The sequence below is a fragment of the Gossypium raimondii genome, chromosome 12 (genome assembly GCF_025698545.1).
Source record: "Gossypium raimondii isolate GPD5lz chromosome 12, ASM2569854v1, whole genome shotgun sequence".
In the NCBI taxonomy this organism is placed as follows: domain Eukaryota; kingdom Viridiplantae; phylum Streptophyta; class Magnoliopsida; order Malvales; family Malvaceae; genus Gossypium; species Gossypium raimondii.
The window spans coordinates 49253258-49271073 of NC_068576.1; the positions used below are offsets into that span (position 1 = coordinate 49253258).

At 31.6% G+C, this 17816-nt stretch overlaps 1 protein-coding gene across 1 annotated transcript; it reads right to left on the reverse strand.

Annotated features, from left to right (window-relative positions):
• Positions 1–7697: 7697 nt before the first annotated feature.
• LOC105762236 (uncharacterized) lies at positions 7698–8213 on the reverse strand. Its single transcript, XM_012580125.1, has one exon. It carries the CDS (start codon positions 8211–8213, stop codon positions 7698–7700), a length of 516 nt encoding a protein of 171 aa, XP_012435579.1.
• Between the last annotated feature and the right edge of the window lie 9603 nt (positions 8214–17816).

Genomic DNA, 17816 nt, shown 5'->3' on the forward strand with positions numbered 1-17816 from the left:
TATTTGGTACTAATTATCAATATACCTATAAGATTTCCATCATTCAACCATACCAAACACACATTGAATATGATAAGGCCACATATATATACACATTAAAATATATCAAACACAAGCCATTCAAATGACTAGTCTCAACAAAATATTTATATGCCAACATTGGCCAAATTAACCTATACATGCCATTATAATCGAAATTAATTTGCTAAAAGTATCAAAAGAGCTGATGGATAGTGTGAAATAGCTTCGACCAACTTCCAACCCGTACGAGCTTCTGAATTACTATAAGATACGGAAAATAACACAGAGTAAACATTTAAGCTTAGTAAGTTCGTAAAATTCAGAATTTAACTTACCATTTATTCACATTTAAGGTAAGTATACAAATATATTCAAGCCAATTTGGCCAAAAGCCTAAACACATATCCTCAACATGCTAGCCATGTAAATCACATAAAGGATCCAACACACATGAATGAATTCATCAAGTAATCACATTTCATGAATTTCATGTATATACCAGTAATAGTTCATATCGAACTCACATAATTTCATAACAAAATTGTGTCTGTTGAACCATTTAAAATATCGTTGGATATACAGGTAGTACACCCGAGGTGTACTGAACTGTAATTCGTCAATTCATATTCATATATGCACATACAAGCTGTAAACGGGAAGCTCATGCGAGCTAAATAACGAGAAGCTCATAAGAGCTGTGGTGTGTCCGCAACACATGCAAGACCCCAACCAAATCGGTATCCCTAATGACATGTCATTTGTATCCTACGAATTTCATAAGGTTCAAACAGGACTCGGTAATTTTTGGATATGCAATCGGTATTTATTCATGGAAATTGTACAATTCACAAACAATAAATCAATTTAACACATATAAATGTATAATTTAATTACACGAACTTACCTCGACAATGTACGTAGATACGAAGGCGACTAATCCGATATTTTTCCTTTGCATCGATCTAACCCATACTAGGTCTATCAGGATCTATACGAATGAATTTAACTCAATTCAATACAATTCATATTCAATTTAGTCCAACACATATTTTTGGAAAAATTACTATTTTGTCCCTACACTTTTAGTTCATTACAATTTAGTCCCTAGCGAAAAATATCTTTCATACAATTTAATCCTTACTCAAGCCTAGTCAATTTTTATACATATTAATAGCAACTCATATATTTCATAAAATTCACAATTTTACCATAAATTTATCATCTTTTCAATTTAATCTCTAATTGATAATTTCATCAAAATTCTCTTTATAAAAGTTGTTTATGTAACAACCTTTCATTTTCTATCATAAAACTTTATAATTGAAGCATATTCATCAAATACTTTAACTGTTTTGCAAATTAATTCTCGCGCTAGCTAGATTAAGCTATTACGATCTCGGAAACATAGAAATCATCAAAAACGGAACAAGGATACATACCTAATTGAGCAAAATAAGCTTGCTAATATCTCAAGCTTCCATGGCTAGGGTTTTTTTTTTATGTTTGGTGGATGATGATGATAATATATATTTTTATTTGATTTAATATAACTTTATTCTTTAATTTCCAAAATTAACCCTAATGTTTCATGAAATTTCTAATGATGACTATTCAAGCTTAACTACTAAGCATTTTAATGGGTTAATTACTATATAAGGACCTCTAATTTCAAATTCTATAGCTATTTAATACCAATAGCTATTAGAACTCAACTTTTGCACTTAATGCAATTTAGTCCTTTTCATCAAATTAGGAATGTAAATAGTAAAATTTCTTGACGAAATTCTATACTGTATTTCTATCATATATTAGACCATAGAATAATAATAAAATAATTTTTTCTCGAACTTCGAATTTGTGGTCCTGAAATCACTGTTTTGATTTCACTGAAAATGGGTTGTTACAACTCTCCCCCTAAAAGAATTTTCGTCTTCGAAAATTTTACCAGTAAAGAAGTTCGAATATTGCTTTCTCATAGATTCCTCAGGTTCCCAGGTAGCTTATTTTATTCCGTGTCGCTTCCAGAGAACTTTTACTAAAACTACATTTTTATTTCTCAATTCTTTCACCTCTCGTGCCAGAATTCTGATCGATTCTTCACTGTATGTCATGTCAAGCTGAATTTCAACATCCGTCGAAGAGATAACATGTGAAGGGTCAGATCGATACCATCGTAACATAGACACGTGAAAGACATTGTGAATATTTCCTAGTTTTGGCGATAAAGCTAATCAATATGCAATAGGTCTGATTCTCTCAGTAATCTAATACGACCCAATAAATCGTGGACTCAGCTTTCCTTTATGACCAAACCGAAGAACTTTCTTTTAGGGTAAAACTTTCAAAAATACTTTGTCACCAACTTGAAACTCTATATCTTTACGTTTAATATCTGCATAAGATTTTTGACGATCCGAAGCTGCTTTTAAGCTATCTCGAATCACTTTCACTTTTTCCTCAGTCTTGCGAATCAAATCAACTCCATGTATCTTTTTCTTACTGAGCTTAGTCTAATATAGCAGAGTTCGGCATTTGTGACCATACAAAGCCTCATATAGTGCTCTTTTTATGTTTAACAGAAAACTATTATTATATGCGAATTCGACTAACGGCAAATATTTCTCCCAATTGCCTTCGAATTCTAAAATACAACAACGAAGCATATCTTCAAGAATTTGAATCACACGCTTGGACTGACCATCAATCTGAGAGTGAAATGCAGTGCTAAAATGCAATCGTGTACCTAGAGCTTCCTGTAACTTTTTCCATAATCACGATGTGAACCGCGGATCTCTATCTGAGATAATGGAGACTGGCACTCCCTGTAGTCTCAACATCTTCGAAACATATAACTCCGCTAATTTGTCAAGTGAGAAATTTATACGTACCGGAATAAAATGTGCAGAATTTGTCAAACGATTGACGACAACCCAAATAACATCTTTCTTTTTCAGAGATAAGGGTAACCCTGATACGAAATTCATAGTAACTTTTTTCCCATTTCCACTCTAGTATCATTACTGACTGTAACAGTCTTGAAGGTACCTAATATTCAACTTTAACTTGCTGACATATCAAACATCTAGATACAAAATCAAAAATATCACGTTTCATTCCTGGCTACCAGTACATCTGTCCCAAATCATTGTACATTTTAGTACTCCCCGGATGAACAGACAAGTTACCATTATGAGCTTTGTACAAAATTTTCTGTATAAGCTCTGGATTCTTTGGAACACAAACTCTACCTCTGAATAATAAACAATCATCGGATCCTATATGAAATTCTGAATCAGAAGTCGACTCGCATTGTACTCGTTTAGCTCGCAACTTATTATCACATTTCTGAGCTTCACAGATCTGTTATAAAAATGTCAGTTTAGCTTTTAACTCGACTAAAATTGAGCCATCATCAGATAGTGACAGTCGGGTATTCATCGCTCGCAAAGCAATCAAAAACTTTCTACTCAAAGCATCAACAAATACGTTTGCTTTTCCCGAATGATAATTAATAATTAATTCATAATCTTTCAACAGTTTGAGCCATCTACACTTTTTCAAATTTATATCTTTCTGCGACATCAGATACTTTAAACTCTTGTGATCGGTAAATACATGACATTTTTCACCAAACAAATGGTGTCGCCAAATTTTCAACGCAAAGAAGATTGTTGCCAACTCTAAGTCATGTGTCGGATAGTTCTTTTTATGTGGCTTTAACTATCTGGAAGCATAAGCTATTACTTTACCTTCTTGCATTAAAACATAGCCTAATCCGTTCAATGACGTATTGCTGAAAATCACAAATTCCTTACTCGATTCAGGCTGAACCAGAATTGGTGCTTCGATCAACAGGGCTTTCAACTGGTTAAAATTTGCTAACATTTATCAGACCATTCAAACTTCATAGCTTTTTATAATAGTCGTGTCATCTGTGTAGGTATCATCAAAAACCCTTTTACAAAACTCTAGTAATAACCGACTAATCCTAGAAAACTTCTAACTTCAGATACGTTTCTCGGTGGTTTCCAATTAATAATCACTGAAATTTAATCGAATCAACTCTGATACCTTCAGCAGATACTATGTGTCCTAGAAAACCAACTTCTCGAAGCTAAAATTCACATTTGTTAAATTTAGCAAACAATTGTTTATCTCGCAAAGTTTGTAAAATAATGTTCAGATGCTCAGCATGTTCAGTCTCACCTCAGGAATATATCAGAATGTCATCAATAAATACCACAACAAATTTATCTAAATACGGTCTGAAAATTCTATTCATCAAATCCATAAATACTGTAGGTGCGTTAGTTAAACCAAACAGCATCACAAGAAATTCATAATGTCCGTGCTTGGTTCTAAATGTTGTTTTTCGCACATCCGAATCTTTCACTCATAACTGATAATAACCAGAACGAAGATCAATCTTCGAGAACACTGTGGCACCTTTCAACTGGTCAAACAAATCGTCAATACAAGGTAGGGGATATCTATTCTTGATTGTAACTTTGTTGAGCTAACGGTAGTCAATGCGTAATCTCATCGATCTGTCCTTTTTCTTAACAAACAGAACCGGTGCACCCCAAGGTGAAAAATTAGGTCGAGCAAAACCCCTATCAGTCAACTCTTGCAACTGTGCTTTTAACTCTTTTAACTCAGTAAGAGCCATTCTATATGGTGCTATAGATATCGGTGTTGTTCCCGGTACAAGTTTTATAGCAAATTTAACTTCTCTAACAGGCGGTAATTCAGGTAACTCCTCTGGAAACACATCAAGATACTCACAAACCGCTGGCACTAATTCAAGCTTCGACTCAAACACTTTAGTATCCAATACATAAGCAATGTAAGCATTGCAACCTTTTCTCACATATTTCTATGCTGACATAGTTGATATCACAATAGGCAACCCATTTTTTAACAGCCCAATTTTCAGTGGTGTCGAAAATAGTGGTTCGAGACCACTAAATTCGACGAGTAAGCTCGTAAATTTTATTATTTAGTATTTATGAGTCAAATATGGTTATAGAAAGATATTTGAATTACTGATTTGTATTTAATAAAAATAATTAGGTCAAGTGGTTTTAAAAAATGAGGTATCGAAACCTCGATTCCATAAATCGAGCCGTAAATATTTTTATAAATATTTAAGAAGTGTCATTAAGGTAGTATTAAAGTTTCCATAGAAATTTTTAACATTTTCACGTTAATTAATTAAAAGGATTAAATTGAAAAAGTGCAAAATTTGTTAATTATAAGAAATAGTGATTAAATGGATTAATTATTAAACAAAGGAGGACTTAAGGAGTTAATATGCCCATGTGGGATAGATGAGGCGGCATAAGTAAGAAAAATAATAAAATAAGCCATTTAATGGCAAATTTGTAAATAAAGTGAAATTAAAATATTAAATTGAAAATCTAAAAGTTTCTAAACAATTTCTTCATCAATTGTCTGTCCAAAACGCCATAGGAGAGTCCCCTTAAGCTGGTTTTCAAAATTTTGCTTCATGTAAGTTTAATTCTTGCCCTTTTCTTGAAATTTTTATGTTTTGAGACTTTTACAATTAGGTCCAACTAACTATTTCATTAGCTTTTGATTTTATTGAAAATTTTTGAAGTTACCATTGATGAATTTAGGATGTTTTAGATTAATAAACATGGATTTAGAGCTTTAATTATGTTATATGATGATTGTAAAAGTGATTTTGTTAAATGTTGATTTTAGGACAAAATTGTGAAAAGTTAAAGTATTAGGGTTACGTATTAAATATATGTTTTATTAAGGGCTATGTGATACCCTAGAATATTTAAATAAACTATTAATTGAGAAAAACTAGTTCATTTCATAGATTAACTAGTTAATGGATTAAATTGTAAAAGTTGTAAAATTTTAGGCTAATTGTGTAAATTTGAAAAATTAAAGGTTATTAATTATGAAATGAATTGTAACTGAAATATATGACAATGTATGAGTAATTTTATATTTTAGATCAAGATCTCGTAGATACTCGTGAAAAAGAAAAGTTAACATAATAGTCTTTGAACTTCTACAATATTAACCCAGGTAAGTTTGTATGGTTAAGCTTCAAATTTTATATGGAATTGATATTGATAAATGGTATTATGTAATTATTTTATTGTTGAAAATGAATTATTGTTGAAGTTATAATTCTGAACTGAATGCACGGATTATGTGGAACGCGAGATTTGAGTACACTCGTTATGTGACGCATGGCAACATTGAAGGAAAATGACAGCAAGTTACCCAAGTAAATCGAGGTTCAGCATTTGTTGCGAACTTTTGTGTTTACTTTCCATTTAGCTCTCTCGAGCTTTTGTTTAACACATATGAGTTTCCGTTTAGCTCTTTTGAGCTTTTGTTTAACCCTTATGGGTTTCTATTCAGCTCTTACAAGCTTCTGTTCAACCATTATGGGTTTCTGTTTAGCTCTCATGAGCTTCTGTTCAGCCTTCGAGCTTTTAAAATTGATGTACTCTTATCCGTAAGTCGTTCTTCGATTTGGGAAGATTTGGTAATTGATTTATGTATTGAAATTGAAAGACATATTGTTTATTATTTGTATTGATTTGAAACAAGTGTATTCATCAATTAAAGTTGTGAATGGTAGGGAGTTATCTTGAATGAATTTATTTATTTGTTTGTTTTGGTATAGTAGGTTTGGTAAGACTTATGTTTAACCCATCGAACTTACTAAGCTGCATTAAGCTTACTTGTGTTGTTTAATGTCTTTGTAGATTTTCGTGAGGTCAGAAGATCGAATCAACACATCAAGTCACATTATCCAGCTTATGCCAGTAGTCTTTGAAACGTTCAATGTGGTTTATATGGCATGTATAGGGTTTGTGTGGATTTAATCAAAGTTGGTCTTGTGTAAATGTTAATAATTATAATTTTGCTTATATATATGTTGGGTTGAAAATGAGACATATTAGTGATGTTGTTGTAAATGATATAGGTTTATTGTATTCAATTTGTGGTTAAATTTAGTAGACTAGTTAGATGGATTAAATAGGTAAGTTTAGGTATTTTGGTATATAAAAATGATGTTATGTTATGTTTAAAACATGATTTTGACTTGTTTTGATTGTTTGTTGGGATATATTGATGTGTTAAAATGTTGTGTTTAGGTTGGTATCAAAATGAGTGAGAAATGTGGCCTTGAAATGGCCTATTTTTGTCCACACGGATAAAGACACGGGCGTGTGTCTCAACCATGTGTGACACTCGGCCTAACACACGGGCGTGTGGTTTGGTCGTGTCCCCTGCATCTTTAAAATTTAGAAACAGAATGCCTAGGTATTTTCAGACAGCCTAGTATACAAGCGTGTGTCCCCTGCACATAGGAAAAATTTTGAAATCTTGTGAAAAATTCTCTGAGTTTCCGATTTAGTCTCGATTTGTTTTTAATTTAAATTTTTGGGCCTCGAGGGCTCATACAAAGGACAATACGAGTGATTTATGATTATTTTCTAGTATGTATGTTAAATGATATGAAATGTTTGTATTTGATTTGAAAAGTTTGGTAATGCTCCGTAACCCTATTCCGGTGACGGACAAGGGATATGGGTGTTACATTTATAATTTATTTGATTTAATATAAAGTATCTCACCATTCTGACATTTCAATATGATATGCTTTCGTCTACAGTTTACTAAAACATCATTAACCGACAGTTCTTGAAAACCTTATCAATTAAAACATACTGATCTAGATGGTTCGATACTTTAACCATAAATTCAGTGGACTCAACAGGTAACGTTTTACTAGACACTAATTTTGTGCAAACATATGAATGAGTTGATCTGGGATCAATTAAAGCAATTACATCAATATCAATAAAAGATAAAGTACTGGTAATAACATCTGGCACAGAAGCATCTTCACGCGTACGGATAGCATAATCTCTAGCTGGTGCTTGTGCTTCAGACCTTACAGTAGAGTCTTTCATGACATCACGGCTACCACTCACATTTCCAGGATTACGAGGTAGTCTACCTCTCGTAGCTATGTTGTTCGGCCTATCTTTTTCAGATTTCTCTGGGCAATCTCTAAGATAGTGGTCAAAGGAACCACATCTAAAACAAACTCCACTCTCCATTCGAAACTCACCAAAATGTAGCTTGTTACTGTGTTTGCACTTAGGTCTAGTGTTTCTAGCATTACCCATACTCACTACATATGTAGCCTAAGATTTAGGACTGGAGCATCGGGTACCTCTGTCTCTACCAGAGTATCCCGCAGAAGTAGTAGAACGGTCGTGGTATTTCTTTCATTTCTTCGATGTTGACTGATATGACTTTCCAGTCAATCTCTTGAATCTCTGGCTTCAATTTCAGCTTATCTTTTCTCTTTACTCAGCTCTTCATCTTTATATGCCCGATCTACTAGTACAATAAATTCTTTCAACTCGAAGATCCCAACTAATAGTTTTATATCCTCATTTAAGCCATCTTCAAATCACTTACACATTGCAGTCTCAGTTGGAATACATTCTCGAGCATATTCAGACACTGCCATATGACCTTGTTTAAGTTCCAGGAATACTTTATGTTTCTGGTCAAGAAACCTCTAACTAATGTATTTCTTTCGGAACTCAGTTTGAAAGAATTCCCAAGTGATATTCTCTTTTGGCACAACAGAAATTAATGTATTCCACCACTGGTAAGCTGAATCTTTTAACAGAGATACTACACATTTAAAACATTCAGCCAGGGAATAAGATAATTCATCAAGAACTCTGATAGTATTTTCTAACCAGAATTTAGCTCTCTTAGGATCATCCTCAGCTGTAGCTCGAAATTCTTCAGCACTGTATTTACGGATCTTATCAACAAGAGGCTTACCAATTCTGATAGGTTTTGTACTTTGAGAAATAACAGGAGTCGATTGAGGAACAAGAGGGGGTGGAGGTTGTTGAGCAACCGGGTTCGTTCATACAAACTCGGTGAACTGTTCATTCATTATCTGGAAAAAGGCTTCTTCAGCCTCTCCTCTCTGGCCCTCAGATACGGGCCTCGTACCACTTGAAGGTACTCCTTGAACGGAGGATTAAGCGTTACTCTCTACTTTATCGGAATCAACTCGGTTGGATGACATTGCTATATGAAAACATGTTTTAAAACGGTCAGGAGATATCACACTATTACAGGTTATATAATGGCATGTATAGTTAGACTCGTATATGCTACGTTAGTTTGAGAATCGACTAAACTGCAGCTCTGATACCAATAAATGTAACACCCCTAACCCGAATCTGTCGCCGAAACAGGATTATAAAGCATTACCAAAGTTTACAGATCAATTAATCAGACATTTTATATAATATAGCATTCATATCAGAAATCAATAGAAATCAAACATATTGTCCCTTATATGAGCCATCGAGGCCCAAGTACACGTTAGAAACAAGTCGGGACTAAATCGGGCACTCAAAAAAAATTTTAAAAAATTTTGAAATTTTTCAAAGTTGTAAGGGACACACGGTGTGGCTAGGCCGTGTGGGCATTTAGAATAAGGACACACAACCGTGTCCTAGCCCGTGTCCATGCCCATGTAACTCTCTGACTTGGGTCACACGGCCAAGTCACACACCCGTATGCTAGGCCGTGTTGAGCATACTAACTTGTGCAATTTAAATATACAGGACACATGCCCGTGTGGACAAAAATAAGTTATTTTCAAGCCACATTTCTCACCCAATTTGGTACCAACCTAAACACAACAATTTGCATATCAACAAGCCATAATAAGGCATTCAAATCAAGCCAAAATCAAATCTTAAACATGTATTATCACAACATACAACCAATATGCCCTTAGGCATCTCATATGACAACTTAATAACATGTCAACCAAATGTCCAAATTTACCTAGATATTCAAATGCATATATGCATAATCGTACCAAATATACTATTTGGTACCAATTATCAATATATCTATAAGATTTCCTTCATTCAACCATACCAAACACACATTGAATATGATAAGGCCACATATATATACACATCAAAATATATCAAACACAAGTTATTCAAATGGCTAGTCTCAACAAAATCCTTATATGCCAAAATTGGCCAAATTAACCTATACATGCCATTATAACCGAAATTAATTTGCTAAATGTAACACCCTTAACCCAAATTCGTCGGCAGAATAGGGTTATAGAGTATTATCGAAGTTTACAGATTAATTAATCAGACATTTCATATAATATAGCATTCATATCAGAAATCAATCGAAATCAAACATATTGTCCCTTATATGACTCATCGATGCCCAAAATACGTGTTAGATTCAAGTCGGGACTGGATCGGGTAGTCAAAGAATTTTTTAAAAAACATTAAAATTTTTAAAGTTGCAGGGACACACAGTCGTGTGACTCACACGGTTAATAGACACGCCCGTGTCTCAGTCCATGTGGGCATTCGAAATAGGGACACATGGCCATGTCCCAGCCCGTGTAACTCTCTGAATTGAGTCATATGGCCAAGTCACATGCCCGTGTGCTAGGCCGTGTTGAGCATACTGACTTGCATAATTTTAAAGATACAGGGAACACACGACTGTGTCACCTGAGACACACGCTCATGTCTCTACCCGTGTGGACGAAAATAGGCCATTTCCAAGCCATATTTCTCACCCAATTTGGTACCAACCTAAACACAAAAGTTTGCACATCCACAAGCCATATCAAGGCATTCAAAACAAGTCAAAATCAAGTATTAAACATGAAATATCACCACATCCAACCACATCCAACCAATATGCCCTTAGGCACCTCAAACGACAACTTAAAGACATGTCAACCAAGTATCTCAACTTACCTAGATGGCCAAATTCATGTATGCATATTCAAACCACATTTTACTTTCTTTCACTCTACCAAATCAAACACATAACAGATATGATAAAGTCACTTATATACACATCAAAATATATCAAACACAACCCATTCAATTGGTTAGTCTCAACAAAACCCTTATATGCCAACATTGGCCAAAGTAACATATACATGCCATTATAACCGGAATTAATTTACTAAAAGTAGCAAAAGAGCCGATGGATAATGTGAAATAGCTCTGACCAGTTTCCAACCCGTACGAGCTTCTAAATTACTATAAAACATGGAAAATAATACAAAGTAAGCATTTAAGCTTAGTATGTTTATATAATACGAAATTTAACTTACCATATATCCATACAATAGGTAAGTAAACATAACATATCTCAACCAATTTGGCCAAAAGCCTAAACACATGATCACCGACATATTAGCCATGAAAATCACATATAAAATCCAACACACATGTTTGAATTCATCAAATAATCACATTTCATGTATTTTATGTATATACCGGTAATAGTTCATATCAAACTCATATGATTTTATAACAAAACTATGTCCACTGAACCATTTAAAATATCGTTAGATACACAAGTGGTACACACGATGTGTACTGAACTGTAATCTGTCACTTCATATTCATGTATGCTTATACGAGCTGTAAACAATAAGCTCTTTCGAGCTGAATAGCGAGAAGCTTATGCGAGCTAAATAACGGGAAGCTCATGCGAGCTGAGTATTGGGAAGCTCATAAGAGTTGTGGTGTGTCCGCAACACATGTAGGACCCCAACCAAATCGGTAACCCTAATGACATGTCATTTGTATCCTACGAATTTCATAAGGTTCAAACGGGACTTAGTAATCGTTGAATATACAGCCGATATTTATTCATGGCAATTGTACAATTCAAAAAAAAAATTCAATTTAACACATATAAATGTGCAATTTAATTACATGAACTTACCTCGACGAGTTTATGTAGATACGAAGGCAATTAATTCGATATTTTTCCTTTGCCTCGATCTAACTCCGTACTAGTTCTAATCGGATCTATACGAATGAATTTAACTCAATTCAATATAATTCATATTCAAGTTAATCCAACAACACATTTTTGGACAAATTACTATTTTACCCCTATACTTTTAATTTATTACAATTTAGTTCCTAGGCTCGGAAAATAACTTTCATGCAATTTAATCCTTACACAAGTCTAGCCGATTTTTATACATATTAATAGTAGCCCATATTTTCATAAAATTCACAATTTTACCATAAATTTATCATCTTTTCAATTTAATCCCTAATTGATAATTTCATCAAAACTCTCTTTACAAAAGTTGTTTATCTAACAACAACATTTCATTTTCTATCATAAAATTTCATAATTCAAGCATACTCATCAATGGTAAAACTCTAATACTTTAACGATTTTGCAAATTAATCCCCAAGTTAGCTAGATTAAGCTATTACGATCTCGGATACATAGAAATCATTAAAAACGAGACAAGAATACATACCTAACTAAGCAAAACAAGCTAGCTAATATTTCAACCTTCCATGGCTAGGTTTCTTTCTTTTCTTCTTTTTTTTTTTTTGGTAGTAGATGATGATGATAATAGATTTTTTATATTTAATATCACTTAATTCATTAATTTCCAAAATTACACTTAATAATTCATTAAATTTCCAATGATGACTATTCATGCTTAACCATAAGGATTTTAATGGTCTATTTATCATATAAGGACCTCCAATTTAAAATTGTATAGCTATTTAATACCTTTAGCTATTAGAACTCAACTTTTGCACTTAATGCAATTTAGTCCTTTACATCAAATTAGGTATGTAAACGGTAAAATTTCTTAATAAAACTTTTATACGGTATTTCTATCATACTATAGACCATATAATATTAATAAAAATGAATTTTTTCGACTTCGGATTTTTGGTCATGAAACCACTGTTCTTATTTCATTGAAAACAGACTGTTACACTAAAAGTACCAAAAGAGTTGATGGATAGTGTGAAATAGCTCTGACTAACTTTCAACCCGTACGAGCTTCTGAATTACTATAAGACACGAAAAATAACATAGAGTAAGCATTTAAGCTTAGTAAGTTCATATAATTCGAAATTTAACTTACCATTTATTCACATTTAAGGTAAGCAAACAAATATATCCAAACCAATTTGGCCAAAAGCCTAAACACATATCCTCAACATGTTAGCCATGTAAATCACATAAAGGATCCAACACGCATGAATGAATTCATCAAGTAATCACATTTCATGAGTTTCATGTATATACCGTAATAGTTCATATCGAACTCGTATAATTTCATAACAAAACTGTTCCCATTGAACCATTTAAAATATCGTTGGATACACGGGTAGTACACCCAAGGTGTACTGAACTGTAATCTGTCAATTCATATTCATATATGCTCATACGAGCTGTAAACGTGAAGCTCCTCTAAGCTGAATAATAGGAAGCTCATGCGAGCTAAATAACGGGAAGCTCATAAGAGCTGTGGTGTGTCCGCAACACATGCAGGACCCCAACCAAATCGGTAAACCTAATGACATGTCATTTGTATCCTACGAATTTCATAAGGTTCAAACGGGACTCAATAATTGGTGGATATGCAATCGGTATTTATTCATGGCAATTATACAATTCACAAAAAATAAATCAATTTAACACATATAAATGTACAATTAAATTACATGAACTTACATCGACAATGTACGTAGATATGAAGGCAGCTAATCCAATATTTTTCCTTTGCCTCGATCTAACTCCGTACTAGGTCTATTAGGATCTATACGAATGAATTTAACTCAATTCAATACAATTCATATTCAATTTAGTCTAGCATATATTTCAAAGAATTACTATTTTGCCCTATACTTTTAATTCATTACAATTTAGTCCCTAGGCTCGAAAAATAACTTTCATACAATTTAATCCTTAATCAAACCTAGTCAATTTTTATACATTAGCATCCAATATATTTCATAAAATTCACAGTTTTACCATAAATTTATCATCTTTTCAATTTAATCCCTAATTGATAATTTCATCAAAATTCTCTTTATAAAAGTTATTTATCTAACAACAACCTTTCATTTTCTATCATAAAATTTTATAATTCAAGCATACTCATCAAATACTTTAACATTTTTGCAAATTAATCTCGAGCTAGCTAGATTAAGCTATTACGATCTCGCAAACATAAAAATCATCAAAAATTGGACAATGATACATACCTAATTGAGCATAAGCTTGCTAATATCTCAAGCTTCTATAGCTAGGGTTTTTTTTTTTTTTATGTTTGGTGGATGATGATGATAATAGATTTTTTTTATTTAATATAACTTTATTCTTTAATTTCCAAAATTAACCTTAATGTTTCATGAAATTTCCAATGATGACTATTCATGCTTAACTACTAAGCATTTTAATGAGTTAATTACTATATAAGGACCTCAAATTTCAAATTCTATAACTATTTAATACCAATAGCTATTAGAACTCAACTTTTGCACTTAATACAATTTAGTCCTTTTCATCAAATTAGGTATGTAAACGGTAAAATTTCTTGACAAAATTTTAATATTGTATTTCTATCATACAGTAGAACATAAAATAATAAAATAAATTTTTCTCCAACTTTGGATTTGTAGTCCCGAAACCACTGTTCTGATTTCACTGAAAACGGGTTGTTACACCTTATGCCTTTATGAAGAAAATATAAATGTTACCTTTGCTAGTTGACTAATATAAAAAAATTATCCAGTTAAAATTTCTAATGTGTTTATAATTCTAATTTATGATAAAAATGTGTTTGAGGATCAAATTGATTTGTAAATGTAGAGAGTTAAATTTGTTGAGTTATTTAAAATTAGGATCAAATTAATAAAATGGGTAGGTATTAAAGACTAAATGCATTACTATACCAATTAAAAATAAAAGACATATCATCATCATTTTCGTTAATGATTTAAAGGAAAGGAACTAAAACAGAATCGACTGAAAATGCGAATGACAAAATTGAAAGTTTTTGTAGTTTTGTGACTAGAACATAAACATTCTAATATTTGTATCATCATCATATAATATTAGTGTTGCATAATTCCTATTGGTAATCATGAGGTGTGGTGTGATAGTTGCTCACCTATCTCTTAACCATGAGGTCGGGCGTTTGATTCTTACCCATAAATATAAAGCACATTTCATGGTCAACCATTTATCTCTTCAGTATAACTTATATTTTTTCTTTACACACTTCTATTTTGCTAAGTCCCTTAATTTTTTTTATTTCATGTGATTAGATGAAGGACAGTTGATTTTGTTTTATAAATAGAGCAAAATAGAGAAGTGAAGCTCATGAAATTATAGTACTAAAATATTATTACATCAATCTAAACAAACTTCACCTAAAATATGGTTTCAAGTTGTATGAGTTTGTACTAATATATTAACTTGGGGTTTTTTTTACCTAAATAATACAAAAAAATTAAAAAAATACTAAAATGGTACAAACATTTTATTATGTACCAAAATGGTACAAATAGTAGTGGAGGGACTGCCACAGGTGGCACCAATGGTGCCAGTGGCAGAGGCGGCACCAAAGGTGCCACTGCCACAGGCGGCACCCCCTTTATTCGTATTTTTCTTATTTTCGAATTTTTTTTATAAAAAATAGTATTAAAAATAAAATACCGAAAAAATATGTTTATGAAAAAATAAAATACGAAAAGAAATAAAAAATGAAAATAGTATATTTACTGAAAGTAATAAAATCGAAAAAGGAAAAATCTGAACAAAGGGCCAAAATAAGGGTTTTCACTAAATTTATATAAAAACATACTAAAATAATAGATTTCAAACATTATGTACTAAAATAATATAAAATAATAAAATCGAAAATAATATATTTTTGAAAGTAATAAAATCTGAAAATAAGAAAAATACGAACAAATGGCCAAAATGAGGTTTTTACTAAATTTATATAAAATACACTAAATTAATACATTTCAAACTTTATGTAATAAAATAATATAAAATAATAAAATAGTATTAATTTAGTGTGTTTGAAATGTATTAATTTAGTGTGCCTTTTATATAAATTTAGTAAAAACCCTCATTTTGGCCATTTGTTCGTATTTTCTTATTTTCGATTTTATTACTTTTAAAAAATATACTATTTTTGTTTTTTATTATTTTTATTATTTTATTACATAAAGTTTGAAATGTATTAATTTAGTGTTTTTTATATAAATTTAGTAAAAAACCCTCATTTTGGCCATTTGTTCGTATTTTTCTTATTTTCGGATTTTATTACTTTCAAAAATATACTATTTTCATATTTTATTATTTTTATATTATTTTAGTGCATAATGTTTGAAATGTATTATTTTAGTGTGTTTTTATATAAATTTAGTAAAAATCTTCATTTTGGCCATTTGTTCGTATTTTTCTTATTTTCGGATTTTATTACTTTCAAAAATATACTATTTTCGTATTTTATTATTTTATATTATTTTAGTACATAATATTTGAAATGTATTATTTTAGTGTGTTTTTTTATATAAATTTAGTGAAAAACTCTTATTTTGGCCCTTTGTTTAGTATTTTTGTTTTTTCCAAATTTTATTACTTTCAGTAAATATACTATTTTTGTTTTTTATTTCTTTCCGTATTTTATTTTTTCATAAACATATTTTTTCGGTATTTTATTTTTAATACTATTTTTATAAAAAAATCTAAAAATAAGAAAAATACGAATAAATGGGGGGTGCCACCTGTGACTGTGCCGCCTCTGCCACTGGCACCATTGGTGCTGCCTGTGGCAGTCCCTCCACTACTGTTTATACCAAAATGGTACATAATAAAATGCTTATACCATTTTGATTTTTGATTTTTATTTTTTTGTATTATTTATGTAAAAAACCCTTAACTTGGTGTAGATTGACAACCATTAATAAATATAAATATTACATGTGAGAGGTAGATGTCAAAATAGCTTTTTGTTTCTGCTCTTCTGTCTTCCTCTAAGTTTGATAGTGCCTGTCTTCTCAAGGCTAGGGCTTTTGTCTTTTGTTTCTATTGGAGGAGGAATATTTTTGTTTAAATTTTTAATTTTAATGAAAATATCTAGTTATTACACTTCGGTTTTTATTTATTTATCAAAATAGACTATATATTAAAAATCAAAATTCGATACAAAGAAAAACTATAGGTATCAATTTCAACTGTGCCTCCATATAAACAGGGGTTTTTACAGACACAAAATAAGATTCCCGACCTTCTTGTTTTTAATAAGTATAACGTTTGGGAGGTAAAGACAACTTTTTGTTAGTTGCCATAGACAATGCCAATTATTACAACACAAAATATGGGGTGGTTTGCTATGATAATTTACATTGTGAGGATGCGAAAAGCAATTAAGATAAAGGTGATTCACACCATGAGAGTGTGAAGAGCTGCTAGGAAGATGGTGATTTACACTGTGAAAGGTGCGGAGTTATCATACTAAAGATAAAATGAGATTGTGGGATGAAATTTTAATAGAGTAAGGTTGTTTGTGTTTTCTTATCCTCTTTACCCTAATGATAAGAGGATATATTTATAGAGAAATCGAGGCTAGGCATAAATTCTAGTTAGATCTGTCCAAGGGTCGGGTTTGGATAAGGATTTTTGCACTTTTGAACTAGCCTGAATTCAATTTATATAATTAAAAATATTTTTTAAATTAAAATCTTATTATAAAAGATATAAAATAGCAATTGAAAATTATGTTTTTAATATTTTATTAATTTTTAAATACTAAAATGATTTTTTTAAATAGACCGAGCCAACCCAAAAATAAGCTTACGCTTGAAAAATATTTTAAAATAGAGTCTTGACCCAATCTA

Bases quoted from the DNA above. Each gene is read 5' to 3' on its own strand.
- LOC105762236 (XM_012580125.1), bottom strand. From the start codon at position 8,213: ATGGGTAATGCTAGAAACACTAGACCTAAGTGCAAACACAGTAACAAG.